We start from the raw sequence: 15,177 nt of genomic DNA on the forward strand, positions 1-15,177 counted from the left end.
GAAAGGTAAAAGGTGAGAGGACTAAATCATTTGGTGGTCAGACTGTTTTTTCAACTGAAGAGGAAGATTTTCTGTGTCGTGGGATTATTAAGTGTGGTGAATGGGGATTTCCAATGAAAAGACTAGATGTAAGAAAAGTTGTGCAAAATTATTTAAATCATAGTGGACGTGTGGTGAAAAAATTTTCTGACAATATGCCTGGAGAGGAATGGTTTACTAATTTTATGGGACGGCATCCATCTCTAAGTGAGAGAATGTCTCAGAACATTAAAAGAGTAAGAGCAGGTGTTTCAAGAGACACTATTTCAAATTATTTTGTCGAGCTTGAAAAATCACTTGAAGGCATTCCATCATCTAATATCATAAATTATGATGAGACGAACTTTACAGATGATCCTGGCAATGTGAAAGTGATTGTGAAAAGGGGGTCAAAGCACACCGAGCGCATATTAGACACTTCTAAAACCAGCATCAGTGTCATGTTTGCTGGTGCTGGTGATGGAACAATGCTTCCACCTTATGTTATCTATAAGGCAAAGCACCTGTATCCAACGTGGGTTGAGAATGGACCAGATGGTGTGTGCTTCAACAGAAACACAAGTGGCTGGATGGACCTTGAGATGTTTGAGGAGTGGTTCCAGAGAATTATTCTTCCCTATGCAAGAAAACTTACTGGGGAAATTGCCCTGATTGGTGACAATCTCTCCAGTCATATCTCCCTTGAGGTCGTTAGAATGTGTGAGGAGAACAATATAAAATTTGTTCTTCTTCCTCCAAATTCGACCCACATCTGTCAACCTCTAGATGTGGCATTTTTCCACCCTATCAAAAATGCATGGAGAAAGGTGCTTGGAAGTTGGAAGGAGAAGAATAGGGGAGTGCTCCCAAAAAGTGTATTCCCATCTCTTTTAAGGGAAACTATTGAATCAATTGGACTCACATGTGCGGACAATATTCGGTCGGGCTTCAGGGCGTGTGGGATTGTTCCCTTGGACAGTGATAGGGTCTTGAATAAATTACCTCATGACCATGAGGTTGAGGAAGGTGCCGACGAAGATGAGGCCGGTGAAAGGTGGAGTGAATCGTTCACAGAGGTTCTAAAAAAATTCAGAGAAAGTGACCAACCACCAACTCAACAGGGGCGCGGAAAAAGACTGAACATTGTTCCAGGGAAGAGTATATCTGCTTCTGATGTGGCCCCTGGGACAAGTTCATCAGGAGGACAGCAGCAGCAGTCACCACCCAGAGAAGAGGAAGAGCCTGTTGAGCCGATTGAAGAGGAACAGCCTGGTATTGAAGAGGAACAGCCTGGTGAAGATACATCTTCAGTGAATTACAGTGTTGGGGATTTTGTAGTGGTGAAGTTCTCCACAGAGAACTCCTCAAACTTGAGATTTTGGGTGGGGAACATTGTAAAAATAATTGATGAAAATCTTCTAGAAATTTCATTTCTAAGGACTAGAATTTTGCAGAAGAATAATTTTTCATCATTCTCATCATAATCCAGGACTGAAAGGGTTAAAGTTGTTACATAACCAACGTTTTACACAGTGTAAGCGCAGCTTTAAACAAAATTATAGAATGGATCAATCTGTTCTGAAAGCAACAAGATTCGAGGGTGATCCAAATTCTACGGATTCTACTGCAACTTGGAATTACTGGCTCAAAACGAAGAAGTTGACTCTACTTTCGGGATGAGTGCAGACAGTGAAATAATGGAAAATCAAAATATTGAATACGTTGTGGAAAATGATGATTAACCTGATCCCTATGTTTTTGCAGTTGTGAATGTTATTCTTAAAAGTGTTGTTTCTCGCAAAGGCCAGTGAACTAATACAAATAATCTGCCTAATAGTTCATAATTTTGTTGGTCATGAACAAATCCATATTGACTCCACATGTTCATTAGAAATATTTGTCATATTTTTGATTTTGATATTATGAGTAAGATTTGTTTCTGGATTAATAAGCGTGCTAATTCCTTGTTAATGGCTCCTTTGAAAAAAAAAAAACATTCGATCATGAACAATTGGAGACCAGTAAATTTGATAAAATTTGAAAAAAATTCTTAGGCCTATACTTGCTTATGGGGAATGTGAAATATCCTTCTATCCAGCATTACTGGTCAATATCACAACTATACTTTCATCCAATTTTTGGGAAAAATAATGTCTAGAAATAGATTTTAATCTATTTTGCATAGTCTCTGCTTTTATGAGCCTACATCTGACAAAAAGCTTCACAAGATAGACAATGTTTTGAATTATATTTTGAGGAATTTTACAAAATCATTCAGCCCTGGTAAAAATCTCTCTCTTGACGAGGCAATGATTCTTTGGCGAGGAAGACTAAAAGACATAAGTATGGAATAAAATTGTATGAACTGTTTTTGTACACCAAGAAGTAATTGAAGTAAGCCTATTGTGATTAAAAAACCAACCCCAAAAAGAAACAGAACATTTTACAGAAATCAAAATATAATTTTAATAAAAAAATATTTACCTGACGGATATATTTTGAACATGTTTTGATTTATAAAGGAGAAAACACATTAGTGCATAAAGAAAGCGGACACACATATTATGCAGTTGTGATTAAATTGATGGAAAAGTACTTGGGAAAAGGGCACTCTTCATTTTTTTGATAATTTCTACAATAGTGTTACTTTGGCTGAACTTTTGATGAATACACAAACCATTATGTGTGTGGAACTCTTCAACAGAATCGAGAGGGTAATCCTGCAGATGTGATAAAACAAAAACTGAAAAGTGTCAGCAAAAAGGTAATGAAATGGCGCGATAAAAGACATATCAAAAAATCTGGTGTGGCACACTCACACAACTTTCCTTGCCGTTATGAAAATTGATCACCTGACGCTAGTGTTCACGCGCATCTCAAGTATACTATTTAAAGATTTGAGCCAGCTGGTGACAGGACAATAGCGCTGGAGACACACGAGGTCTGCTATCTCTTCATAGTGAATGATCTAATAGAATCAACAGTTGTTGCCAACAGTTTGCAATTAAACTAGTAGTTCTGTGAACAGTAGACCTCACGCAGTATTCTCATCCACAAGTACCTGATTGAAACTATAGACCTTATGGAAATACAGCAATAGACTGGCTTCTCCATACATCTGTGTAATCACTTGTCAGCTGATTTATGATAAGTAATATTCTAGTCTGATTTTTACTCTAATATTGGCGTATGAAGGAGGCTCCTTTTTCCTTTTATATTATCCTTGAAATGCAAAATTTCCAAAAACCTTGTATATTCGTGTGTGAACTTATTAACGAAAAAAACTTTCGTAAAATGTCAAATGACACTAGAAGTAAATGGAAATGTATAGTGTGTAAGTCGGTGGCAGTAGCGGGTAAACAGCAGAAGCAGATAAGCAGTGCAGACGGCGCCAGTGCGGGTGACAAAGCGGCATTGTCTACTGTGGTTGAGGCGGGGGTCGCGGTGTCAACACAGAGTGCCGCCGCTCCGTCTACCTTCACTTCTACTAGTAGTAGGCCTCAACTACTCTCTCACAGGCTGACCTTCAAGCGATCGGCCAAGTTGTTAAACAGCTGATTCAATCGGAGTTGCCGCCAGATTTCAAAACTGACTTCGCTGAGTTTAAAAAATCGATTCAATTCATTTCGGAGGAATTTGAAAGTTTCAAAAATGATTTAACATCCATCAAGCTGGAGAATGAAAAAATTAAAAAGGACAATGAAAAATTGAAAAGTGATAATGAAAAACTGAAAACAGATATTGCGGACCTACAATCTTACAGTCGTAGAGATAATATTGTGGTTACCGGAATAACAGAAACAAATAACGAATGTGTCAATGAGGTTTTTAATATGCTTTCAAAAACGATTGGAAGTGAGTTAACTGCTAGAGACATAAGTGTTGCTCATCGCCTTCCCAGTAAGAAGAAAGACAGCATCAAACCGATAGTAATTAAATTCGTACGTCGTCAAGATAAGATGTCATGGATGGGTCATTTTCGTCTAGCATCTTCGCAGGACAATAGTGGGGCTGGTATATCGGCGAAAAACATTTCAGCTGTTCTACCTGAAACAAGGGTGATGGCTTACGAACATTTGATACCTTCAACGCTTGAACTGCTAAATACGACCAGAACAATCGCTCGGGAGAAAGGATATCGCTTTGTGTGGGTACGTGATGGTAATATTCTTGTCAAAAAAGACGAAACCAGTAAGAATGTTTTACATATTAAAAGTGATGTGGACCTTTCTAAGATGTAAGTACTAAAGACTTGTTTAACAATGAACAGTAAAATAATTTTATTATGGACATTTTTGAAAATTTAGATGAATTCGATGAAGTTGAGACATTATGTTTGAATAACTCTAATGATTATTACAATATTATTTCTAATCAACCCAGTGTAAATTTTGATATAATTCATAGTAATATCAGATTCATTGGGAAGAATTTAGACGAGTTCTGTTTAGAATTTGCTAATGTATTGCCATTTATAGACATGATTGTATTATCTGAGACGGGTCACCAAGGTGTTAGGCCCATAGGGTGTGATATACCTGGTTTTAATCAGTACTATTCAATGAATCACACAAATAGAAATGGGGGTGTAGTAGTTTACTTGAAAAAAGATTATGATCATGTTCATGTGCGGGAATGCACAATAGTTGGGGCTAGTTGTCTCGTGATAGAGCTGAAAATTTTTGAGGAGGAGTGGGTTATTGTTTGTGCTTACAGATCACCTAATGATAATTGCCAGGACTTTGTTAACTCTTTAGCTGAGCTGCTTTCGAATTTAAATTTAGGAAAAAATATTATATTTGTAGGAGATATAAATATTGATATCTTGAATAATAGAAATAACATCCACACTGAATCTTATTTGAATTTATTGAACGAAAATGGGCTTATATCTTATGTGAATTGTTTTACAAGGGTTCCATTTCAGGGAACACCTTCGTGTTTAGATCATTATTTCGGTAATGTTCACACTAATAAGCACATTGAACCCATGGTATTGAAGACTTGTATTACTGATCACTATGTTACTTCTCTTAGGGTTCGTTGTGAAATAGACTTGACTAACAATGCTGCTCAGTTGCCACTTGTTGCCACCAGGCTCGATTATGATAGGCTTTTGTCTCTTATCCAGTCTGAGGGCTGGCAGTCTGTATTTTCTAGTAGGGATGTTAATGTTTCAACAGATAACTTTGTAGCAACTCTACAAAGCTATATTGAAAAATCCACTATAATGTAGCCAAATCTAGTTCGAGGTTTAAAAAAATCAAGCCATGGATTACTCAAGGTTTAGTATTTTCTATTAGAAGAAAGCAAGCTCTATTTAACAAATGTAAAAAGGAACCATTCAATTTAAATCTGAGAAATTATTTTAGAAGTTATCGAAATAGATTGACAGTCCTTATTAGAGAAGCTAAACGATTGTATTATAGCAGAAAAATTGAGGAGGCTGGAAATGATGTAAAACGGACTTGGAATGTAGTTAGGGAGGTAGCTGGTTGTAAAATAAGGAAGGAGTGTTTGGAAGAAATTGAAATTGATGGTAATGTCTATAGTGCTAGGGATAATCCCAATATATGTGCTAATGCTTTTAACGATTTTTTCATCTCTATAGGAGAGAAAATGGTACAAAATATTCCTAGTGAGCCTGGTGACGATTTGCAACCAGACAATCCCCACAATCCGCAAGATTATTTTACTTTTCAATATGTATCAGAGACTGAGGTTGTGGAGGCGATCGAGAGTCTTAGAGGTGCATCTGGGCCTGGTCATGATGGCATTACTGTATCTGTTTTAAAATCTGTTAAAAGTATTGTTGCCTCTCCACTCAAACACATTATTAATGTAAGTTTTGAACAAGGTATTTTTCCAGATTCTTTTAAAACAACTGTAGTAAAACCAATATTCAAATCACAAGACAAAAGGAAAATTACCAACTATAGACCTATAAGTTTACTTTCGAATTTGGCTAAAATAATTGAAAAATGTGTAAAGAGACAGCTACATAAATTTTTGGAAGTGAATAATATTCTGTCAAAAAATCAATTTGGTTTTAGAGAGGGGATGGGAACACAGGAAGCAATTGCTGCTTTTGTTCAAGAAACAATCTTAAACTTGGATGTAGGTAGGAGACAAATAGCTATTTTCTTGATCTTGCAAAAGCCTTTGATACAGTTTGCCATGATCGTCTACTTGATTGTCTCCGTAGCCTTGGTCTTGAGGATGTGGCACTGGGATGGTTTTGCAGTTATTTAAAGAATAGGCAACAATGTGTTAGAGTCAATAACACTGTTAGTGAATATAAATCTGTTAAAATGGGAATCCCGCAGGGAACAGTGATTGGACCTTGCCTCTTCCTGATCTATATTAATGACTTTTGTAACCTTAATTTAATCAATGGGAAAATATTGTCATTTGCAGACGATGCAGTTTTAATTTTTCATGAAGAAAACTGGGCTAGCACATATGACTCAGCTGCTAGGGGACTGGGAGAAGTAAAAAAATGGCTTGATAGAAGAAAACTGACTCTGAATTTGTCCAAAACAAAATACATCTCTTTTTCCTTGAATATACAGAATCAGCCAGTTAATATGTCACTTGTTTTGCATTCTCCAAATTGTCTTAGTCATGTAGATTTAGGGTGTTCAGTTAATTGTAATAAAATAGAGAAGGTTAGCAGTATCAGATATCTTGGAGTAATGGTTGATCAGCATTTAAAGTGGGATGTACATTTGTCGCAGCTTACTACACGATCTAGAAAACTTATTTATTTATTTGTGAAATTACGTTCTGTTTTGCCTATGAAAGTCATGAAGATAGTGTATTATGCACTGGCACAGTCATTGCTCCAATATGGTATTGTGGGTTGGGGTGGTGCATATACAAATGTTCTAAAACCAGTAAAAACAATACAAAATTTAATATTAAAAATTATTCTGAAAAAGAATAGAATGTATTCAACAAGATTGGCTTTTTTGGAATTTTCAGTTCTACCGATTAGACAGATATACCTGAAACACATCATATTATATTATAAGAAGCTATCACTTTTTCATTTCATTAATAGAACGGATTGTGCTATTACAAGACGGGAGGAGTCAGGTCTGGTTACTGTTCCTAGATTATTGACTACTGCTGGTCAGCGTAGCTTCATATATTTATCTCCATTATTTTTTAATATTCTTCCAAGTAATTTGAGAGGTTTACTCGCCCAAAAAAACTTTGGACTACATTTGAAAAAGTATCTGGTTAGCTCTCATGGCTGGGATAGTGCCGAGAATTTCTGGATTACATTAGTATAGTAATTATTCCATTGAATAGATTTCATTTTGTACCACATCTTATATCATGTTATACACTGGGCTAGGCAATATCAGGTCATTATTATAATTTATTATAATTTACAAATTTTGTTGCATTCTAACACATATTGTATGTAAATATATTGATCTATTATAGCATCACTGATTTATCTTGTTTATTGAAAGGATTTGATTTTAGTTGTTAATGTATATACTGTAATGTTAATTAATAATAAGTAAGTAGTCAAAGTACGGCTGCTCCTTCCCCAAGCTCGAGCTTGCTCTTTTGGGGAAGTAGTTCCTTATGTTTATTTGTATTTCCTATTGATTCATTTTGTTGTTATATTTCTAAATTGTGAATTATTGTAATGCTTTTTCAAGGAATAAATAAATAAATAAATAAAAATAAAATACGTCGACGCGCAATTTAAAAAGGAACATACCTGTAAAAATTTCATGAAAATCTATTACCGCGTTTTGCCGTAAATACGCAACATATAATAATATATAAACATTTAAACATTAAGAGAAATGCCAAACCGTCTACTTGAATCTTAGACCTCACTTCGCTCGGTCAATAATCACATTTTCTCGAATTTCGAGCTTATTTTCAATTTTAGGTGACAATGTTACTGAACATTAATTGTAGAGATTTTCGTGCTCAATCTTTTCCACTTGATTTTTTTTGTTTAAATTGTATCTGAAGCCTGATAATTGGGAATCTAAAACAAACTTTGCATCGATGATGCAAAGCTCCTGAAATTTTTACTGATATGAGACTTGTGGCAATTGATAGAGCTTATTAATGACTTTCTTATGTAAGAATTTGATCAAAACCGTTGGAGCCGTTTTCGAGAAAATCGCGAAAAACCCTGTTTTTGACAACATTTTTGCCATTTTAGTCGCCATCTTGAATTTCATTTGATTGAAATTGTTCGTGTCGGATCCTTATATTGTGAGGACCTTAAGTTCCAAATTTCAAGTCATTCCGTTAATTGTGAGGTGAGATGATATAGTGTAAACAGACGCATATACTCTCATACACACACACGTCATATACAGACCAATAAAAAAAACACTTTTTTGGACTCAGGGGACCTTGAAACGTGTAATAATTTAGAAATTGGGGTACCTTAATTTCTTTCGGAAAGCAATACTTTCCTTACCTATGCAATTGGGCCTGAAAAGAGAAATAACATCAAAGCCGAGCATGATCGTTGCATACAACACATCTATGAGTGGTGTTGGTAGAAGTGACCAGATGATAAGTTATTACTAGACTCCTAGGAAAGCTCTACGCTGGTATATAAAAGTTTTTTTCCACTTTTTGGATGCTAACTTGTGGAACAGTATGTATTTGCATTCAAAAATCTTCCCAGACTTTAAAATGACGTAGGCCTATCTCACATTCAGAGAATTTTAGTCTTTGTTGCTTGTTTATAGCACAAGGACAACCTATGTCCCTATTGTTTGGGTATCATGTGATGTTATTCAATCATATAACTGTTTGATCCATAATAAGTTGTTTGCTTAGTTTAGTTTTTGTTATCTACGTGAATAAAGAAGGTTTCATCAAATGATTAAGAATTTATTAAGATATATTAAACATGGCGCAGTCAAGGAATTGAACAGAAAAGGAGAATGATAACGACAGGATTGAGTGAGTAATAATTGGGTAATTATCGAATTAATTTTTTCTTAAAAGAACAAACATGGATTTTAACAAGCCAGAACCTTTACTATACAACGGGGAAAATGTCTCAGAAAATTTCGAACTATTCAGGAAAAATATCGAAAATACAACCAAATCCAAGTTGCAAGATTGAAAAAAATTTTAGCCAATGAAGCTTTGAGTTTGTACGAATCGTTACAAGATGTGAATGAGCCAGAAACGGTAGAATCAATATTAAAAACATTAGAGAGCTAATGTTTACATTGTTTACCAAAAAAGAATGAAATCATGAATGTATACCATTTTAGTTTATAAACAAGAGGAAGGTCAATCATTCAATTCATTTTATGCAGCTTTGAAGGGGCTAGTGACAAGATGCGAAAAGAGAAAAGAGAGGTTTTAAAGAAGATGAAATCAAAGGTTGAAAGAGAAAATGTTCGAGGAGAAAGTAAAAGGGGAAGATGTTAGGATATCAACTGTTTGATTTAAGTTGTTTACTTAGTTTAGTTTTTGTTATCTATGTGAATAAAAATGGTTTCATCAAATGATTAAGAATTTATTAAGATATATTAAACACCAATTCCATCTCAGACTTCATGTTTTAAAACTGTGACTTCTGTGTGACGTTTGCAATCCATCCATCATGCATTCGACTACTAGCGATGACACCCTTACCGACGAGAATCGTCGACAGGTATCTGCACCAAAGAAGTTATAATAATATTCACTAGAAGGAGCAACAGCGCTAGTTTCGCTCTGCTAATTGAAGCTGACTTTGGACGCCATTTCCGGGGAGCAGACGGTTCTCAGACCTTTGTATACATTGGCTAAAGCAGTAAAGTACTATAATATAAAAGCTTTGCTATTACTTCTAGTAATATAACTTATGCAACAAAATGGTGAAGTCTTGTGCTGCGTACAACTGTACAAATAATGTGAAGAAATGTAAGGGTCTCAGCTTCCACCAGTAGCCTAAGTATATTTAAAATGCAAAGTTTGAGAGTCAAGATCTAACTGTTCATTCTAATGGAATATAATCATTCACTGGGAGAGATAGCAGAATAGATCTTGTCAGCTGATAAATTTCAAAATAGTGCATCATGTGATAGGTTGAATTTAATATCTAAATCACAAATGGATTTCGAATCATATTTATTTATGTCTTGTAAACATCACAATAGCAATAAAGTCGTGCAAGTGTGCCACACCAGATTTTTAATAATGGTATATTATTTGCAAAAAGAACAAATGCGACCACCTCCAAGAAAACGATCTGCAGCTACAGCACAGTTTCTAGTGCTTCAATTAATAGCATTCTACATGATCATTGCTATGATATTGATATTCAGAATAAGCTTTCAAAATGTAAGTATGTACTTGAAAGAAAAACAAAAGGAGTTGAAAAATACAAATCAAGATTAGAAAATAAGACTGCAAAGATCAATCTTAGAGACAAAACAAAATTTGTCAATGGCGCACATGATAGACGAGTTGAAGGAGAAGGTGCAGATCACTCAAGGGCTTGAGAGTGTACTCGAAAATTCATTTTCGGGTATTTTTTGTGAATTAGCTTTCCTGGCAAAAGGTGGAAGGAATGCTGGATATAGCAGCAATGTGAAACGATTTGCTCTCACTCTGTTGTTTTATTCTCCAGCAAGCTATAAATTTGTGAGGGACACCTTTGACAACTGTTTGCCACACCCAGCAACTTTGAGAAGGTGGTATAATGTGGTTGATGGCAATCCGGGGTTCACCGCTGAGTCATTTGCTATTATTAAGAAAATAACTGCGGATAAAAATTATCAAATCCATGCCTGTCTCATGATGGATGAGATGTCCATCAGGAGAGAGGTTATTTGGGATGGAGAGGAGACTTTGGGTTACGTAGACATGGGTCATATATATTGTGAAGGTAGAGAGAAAGGTCTTGAAGCTAGGAAGGCTCTCGTAGTGATGGTTGTTGCACTGAATGCCTCATGGAAAATACCAATTGGCTATTTCTTGGTGAATGGCATCAGTAGCAAGGATAAATGTACCATCATAATGCAAAGTTTGTCATTGCTACATATGTAAATGTAAATATAGTTTCTGTGACATTTGATGGATTATCCCGTAATCTAAATATGGCAAAAGAATAATTAGGATGTAATTTTTATGTAAATAGTTTTTGTTCGTATTTTAAGCACCCTCTCACTAGTAACAATAGGCTATATATGTAATTTTGGATGTGTGTCATATGATGAAATTAGCTCGTAATTGTATTGGAGATATGAATGTTTTATTAGATCAAGATGAAAATGAAATAAAATGGTGTTTTTTTGCTAAACATTTATCTCTTCAAGAAAATGAAGGTTTGGCTCTTGCCAATAAGTTGAGAAAACGACATATCTTCTATGATCCACAGAAGATGAAGGTGAAATTGGCTGTACAGGTTTTGAGTGCATCTGTTGCAAAAGCGCTTGAAGTTCTGGAGCATGATCTCAAGAATCCTCAATTTTCTGGCTGCATGGCAACCAGCAAATTTTGTAGCATTTTCAATAGGTTATTTGATATTGGAAATTCCATGCATCTAATCGCTAGGAGCTTCAAGCGTGCGATAACTGAAAATAATTTTACCAAAATATCTGAAATTCTTGTAGAAGCTGAAAGATATATTTTAGGTCTTCGAAGAGAAGATGGTAAATATTTGATTACTTGCACAAGAAAAACTGTAGTTGTGGGGTTTTTATGTCTTATACATGGTATCAGGGGGTTGTTCAACGATCTTATTGGCAGCAAACAGTTACAGTACATTCATATGTACAAGATGTCTCAGGATCATCTGGAGATGTATTTTGCTTGCCTAAGGGGTCGTTTAGGATGGAACAACAACCCAAATGTTGTCCAGTTCAAAGCTGCTTACAAGCAGCTGCTTGTAAAAAATGGCATAAGAGTAAGCAGCAATGGAAACAGTGTTCCCCAAGATCCAACTGAGCTAGGTATTGCAAATTGATGAAACTTTACAGTTGGATCCACTCATATTTTCAAGAAACAAGATAGTAGCAAAAGAGCCTGTTGAAAAAAGAGAAATGACTGATGAGGAAATTTTCTCCGATTGCAAAATCAATATTGTAAGCTTACAGCTATCTGAATATGCTGAAAATATTGTTGTATACATCGGTGGATATGTTGCAGGGAAAGTTGCTCAAGCATTCAATTGCGATACTTGTATGGGGGCTTTGTTGTGGATATTCCTCTTCAGAACACCATCTTTTTATTAATGGGAAGGACAATGGGGGGCTTGCATATCCCTCTCCAAGCGTGATTATTATTTGTAAGGTTGCTGAAAAGAACTTGAGATGTGTAAGCTCTCAACAGATGAAGAGGAATGCAATGTTAATGTTTGATATGGTTGAATGGTAATGGTAATGACTGTATTTTGACGTAGCCTATTACAATTAAGTTTAACGGCAATAAAAATATTCTTATCCAATGCAATTTTCATACTTTGTTTGAAAGCCTCAATGAGCACATTTTTGAAAATTAATTTCCGAATAATCATGTAGTTTTACTATCCAAGAAAATCATTGAACTTTATATCAGACTAAGAATGTTCCATGTTGCAAGATTGGAAAATGACAAACGAAGTGTTTCCATACGGAACAAACTGAATAAATGCATTTTGTTCAGAAATGAATAAAGCTATAATAGCTGCTTTGAAAATAAAAATGAGTTGTTTTTAGTTATAGGAATAGATTAATGTATAAATTTATTATAAAGCTTTATAGAATATCTGTTTTGAAAATTAGTTGTTTTTAATTATAGAAATAGATTAATGTATAAATAATTGTAAATTATATGCAGATATGTATCAACAATTTGCTAATAAATGTGTAGATTATTTGTTAATATACGTGTAAATTATTTATAAATGTGTTTTCCAAATTCCCGACTTACATTCCAATGAAAAATGTATTCCATTGATAGAGTAATAGATACGGTACATGTTCTCTAATATTGAATTATTTGTTGAATTTTTGGAGATTAACAGTTTTTTGCTGAAAAACTATTATTTATTTTCAAACTAGTTTTTAACATAAATAGCTTAAAGCTGTGTTCACACTGAACAAATGTTCGACATACATGTTTGTTGAGGGGCTCAGGGACAAACATTCTAAGAAGTTTGACAATCAATGTTTGTCAAGCAAAAATTACTGTTTTCCAAACTATTTAAATGTTTGCTGTAGATCATAAAAACCTCTTCTCCCCACTTACAAATATTTTGTTTGGTGACGCGTCCACACTGGCCACGGGCAAACATTGTTTGTTAAACATAATAAAATTTGTCCAACCATGTTTGTTGCCATTTGTTCATTATGAACACCGCTTTATAGATGTACGTACATCTAACTCAAAGATGAGATTTTATCTACTTCCACCTCAATATGAAGCACTGCAATGGTTAAAACTTTTCCTTAAATTGGAGAAAAATAAGAATTTGATGGTAATTGGTATGATCTCAAAGCAGAACCTACAATAATTTATTATACAAATTCACTGTTCATATTATACTAGTTTGCCTACTGGAAGGCTGCTATAATGATAATCTTAATACAGTTCCCTGCTGTATTACCTTTGAAGAAATCGTACCTACTGAATTTCAAAATTATATAAGTAGGCCTATGCTGTTCCGTATGGGTGTAGAGTTATGAAATTCTTCATTTTTTGTTTTACTTGAAAATATATATTTGAGTTGGTGGGTGAAAAGTTGGGAACGAACCTGAAAACGTTTTCAAAAATCCAGTATGACCTATACTTGAAATACCTTTATCATCAAATGATAAGATTCTTCAAATAGGCTATTATAATTATTCGCCCAATTGCATTAATAGTAAGTTGTTCTATTAGAAATTGGATACCTACAGAGATTGATGTTGTAAAGCTAGCTACCTACAGTATCTGGTGAGTCAGTTGAATTCAGTAAACTGCTACTGTTCTCAAGATGCGGAATGAACTAGGAATAATAGGATTTCTCAAACAGTGTTGATTCATTTCATAATCAATCCAATAAATGTGGTGAAAATTCCTTGAGTAGGCTCTGGAACAAACCTAGATCGTAGTCTGAAAAATACTCTACCAGTCTATAGCTTAAACGGCTCTACTAATGAAGCTATCGGTTCATCCATGATTCATAATTGATATTTGTCCATTTTATTGAGACAAAAACCTTCAGGAATATTAGTGATGAATTTGAAAGGAGTAATAGCTTAAGATTTTAATTCAAATAAAAGAAAAATAATTTTTATCATTTCTAGCAATACGGTTTTTGAATTACCGCGCTGAAAACTCCTCTGATTTTCGGTTGCTTTTCCAGTTCTTGGAGATTTTCGCCAAATCAAGTTATCGGACAGAAAAAAACACTCTCGCCTTATTTATAAAAATTGATAATTTTAGACGAGAATAAAATAATTCGGAGCTTTCTATCTAGAGCTGAGTTACAATTTTTCAAAAACGAGACAGATTTCCGGAAAATCCGAAATTTGGAGTAAACTCAGTTTTTAATCAACTATCCTATGCTATATCCTATAATATTAAGCGAGCAATTTCTGTTTATATGTTTATGTCATGTCACCGGATCTCGGAAACTGCTTCAACGATTCTCATGAAATATGGATCAAATTAGGTTTATGATATAAAAATTCGATTGCACTGGGTCTCATCCCTGGGATAACTCGCTGAAGGATTTAAAAGGATAATAATTCATCCTTGGAAAAACAGCTGGAAATTTCGTCGTCTGTCGATAATGGAAGTGAGTGAGCGAGTGTGTGTGTGTGGGTGACAAAAATTATGCCTGAGCTGTTGAACTATTGCATTCAATCCGCTGATCTCACGAGAAATATTATCCGACAAGAAATTAATCGACATGATCATTTATCTCGCGAAACTTTACGTTTCAAATTATTACAACTATTTTTCATGGAAAACTGAAAAAATGTGATTCAATTCTCGTTAAACAGTTATATAACAGTATTGTGAACCATTCTAAATATAAACTATAAATATATTATAATTTCCTAGGAGACTGCTCTTGAAGTCTGTACAATGGGAGTAGCAGGTATATCTCAATTTATCTGTAAGCTGAGCAGCGTGACTACTGAGCCAATCGCTTCCCTAATAGACATCTATTATAGGCCGTGATTTATAACATGA

General features: G+C 34.7%; 2 protein-coding genes across 4 annotated transcripts in view; one reads left to right on the top strand and one right to left on the bottom strand.

Annotated features, from left to right (window-relative positions):
- Positions 1-15,177, bottom strand: part of LOC111044187 (general transcription factor IIH subunit 1) — a 69,302-nt gene that overhangs the window by 29,977 nt on the left and 24,148 nt on the right. The window contains exons 13-14 of one of the 3 annotated variants that reach the window (XM_039424303.1): positions 14,744-14,745; positions 12,762-13,647 (exon numbers count right to left, since the gene is read on the bottom strand). The exons of 1 other annotated variant lie outside the window; for it this stretch is intronic. The gene's annotated coding sequence lies outside the window, so the exon portion shown is untranslated. Of the gene's footprint in view, positions 1-3,827; positions 4,066-12,761; positions 13,648-14,743; positions 14,746-15,177 lie in introns of those variants that run through there. One more of the 3 variants, XM_039424304.1, reaches the window with a different exon arrangement.
- On the top strand, positions 195-1,502 carry LOC111046286. The gene has a single exon (XM_022331801.2). It carries the CDS (start codon positions 195-197, stop codon positions 1,500-1,502), a length of 1,308 nt encoding a protein of 435 aa, XP_022187493.2.

Source organism: Nilaparvata lugens, chromosome 3, assembly GCF_014356525.2.
Source record: "Nilaparvata lugens isolate BPH chromosome 3, ASM1435652v1, whole genome shotgun sequence".
Lineage (NCBI taxonomy): Eukaryota > Metazoa > Arthropoda > Insecta > Hemiptera > Delphacidae > Nilaparvata > Nilaparvata lugens.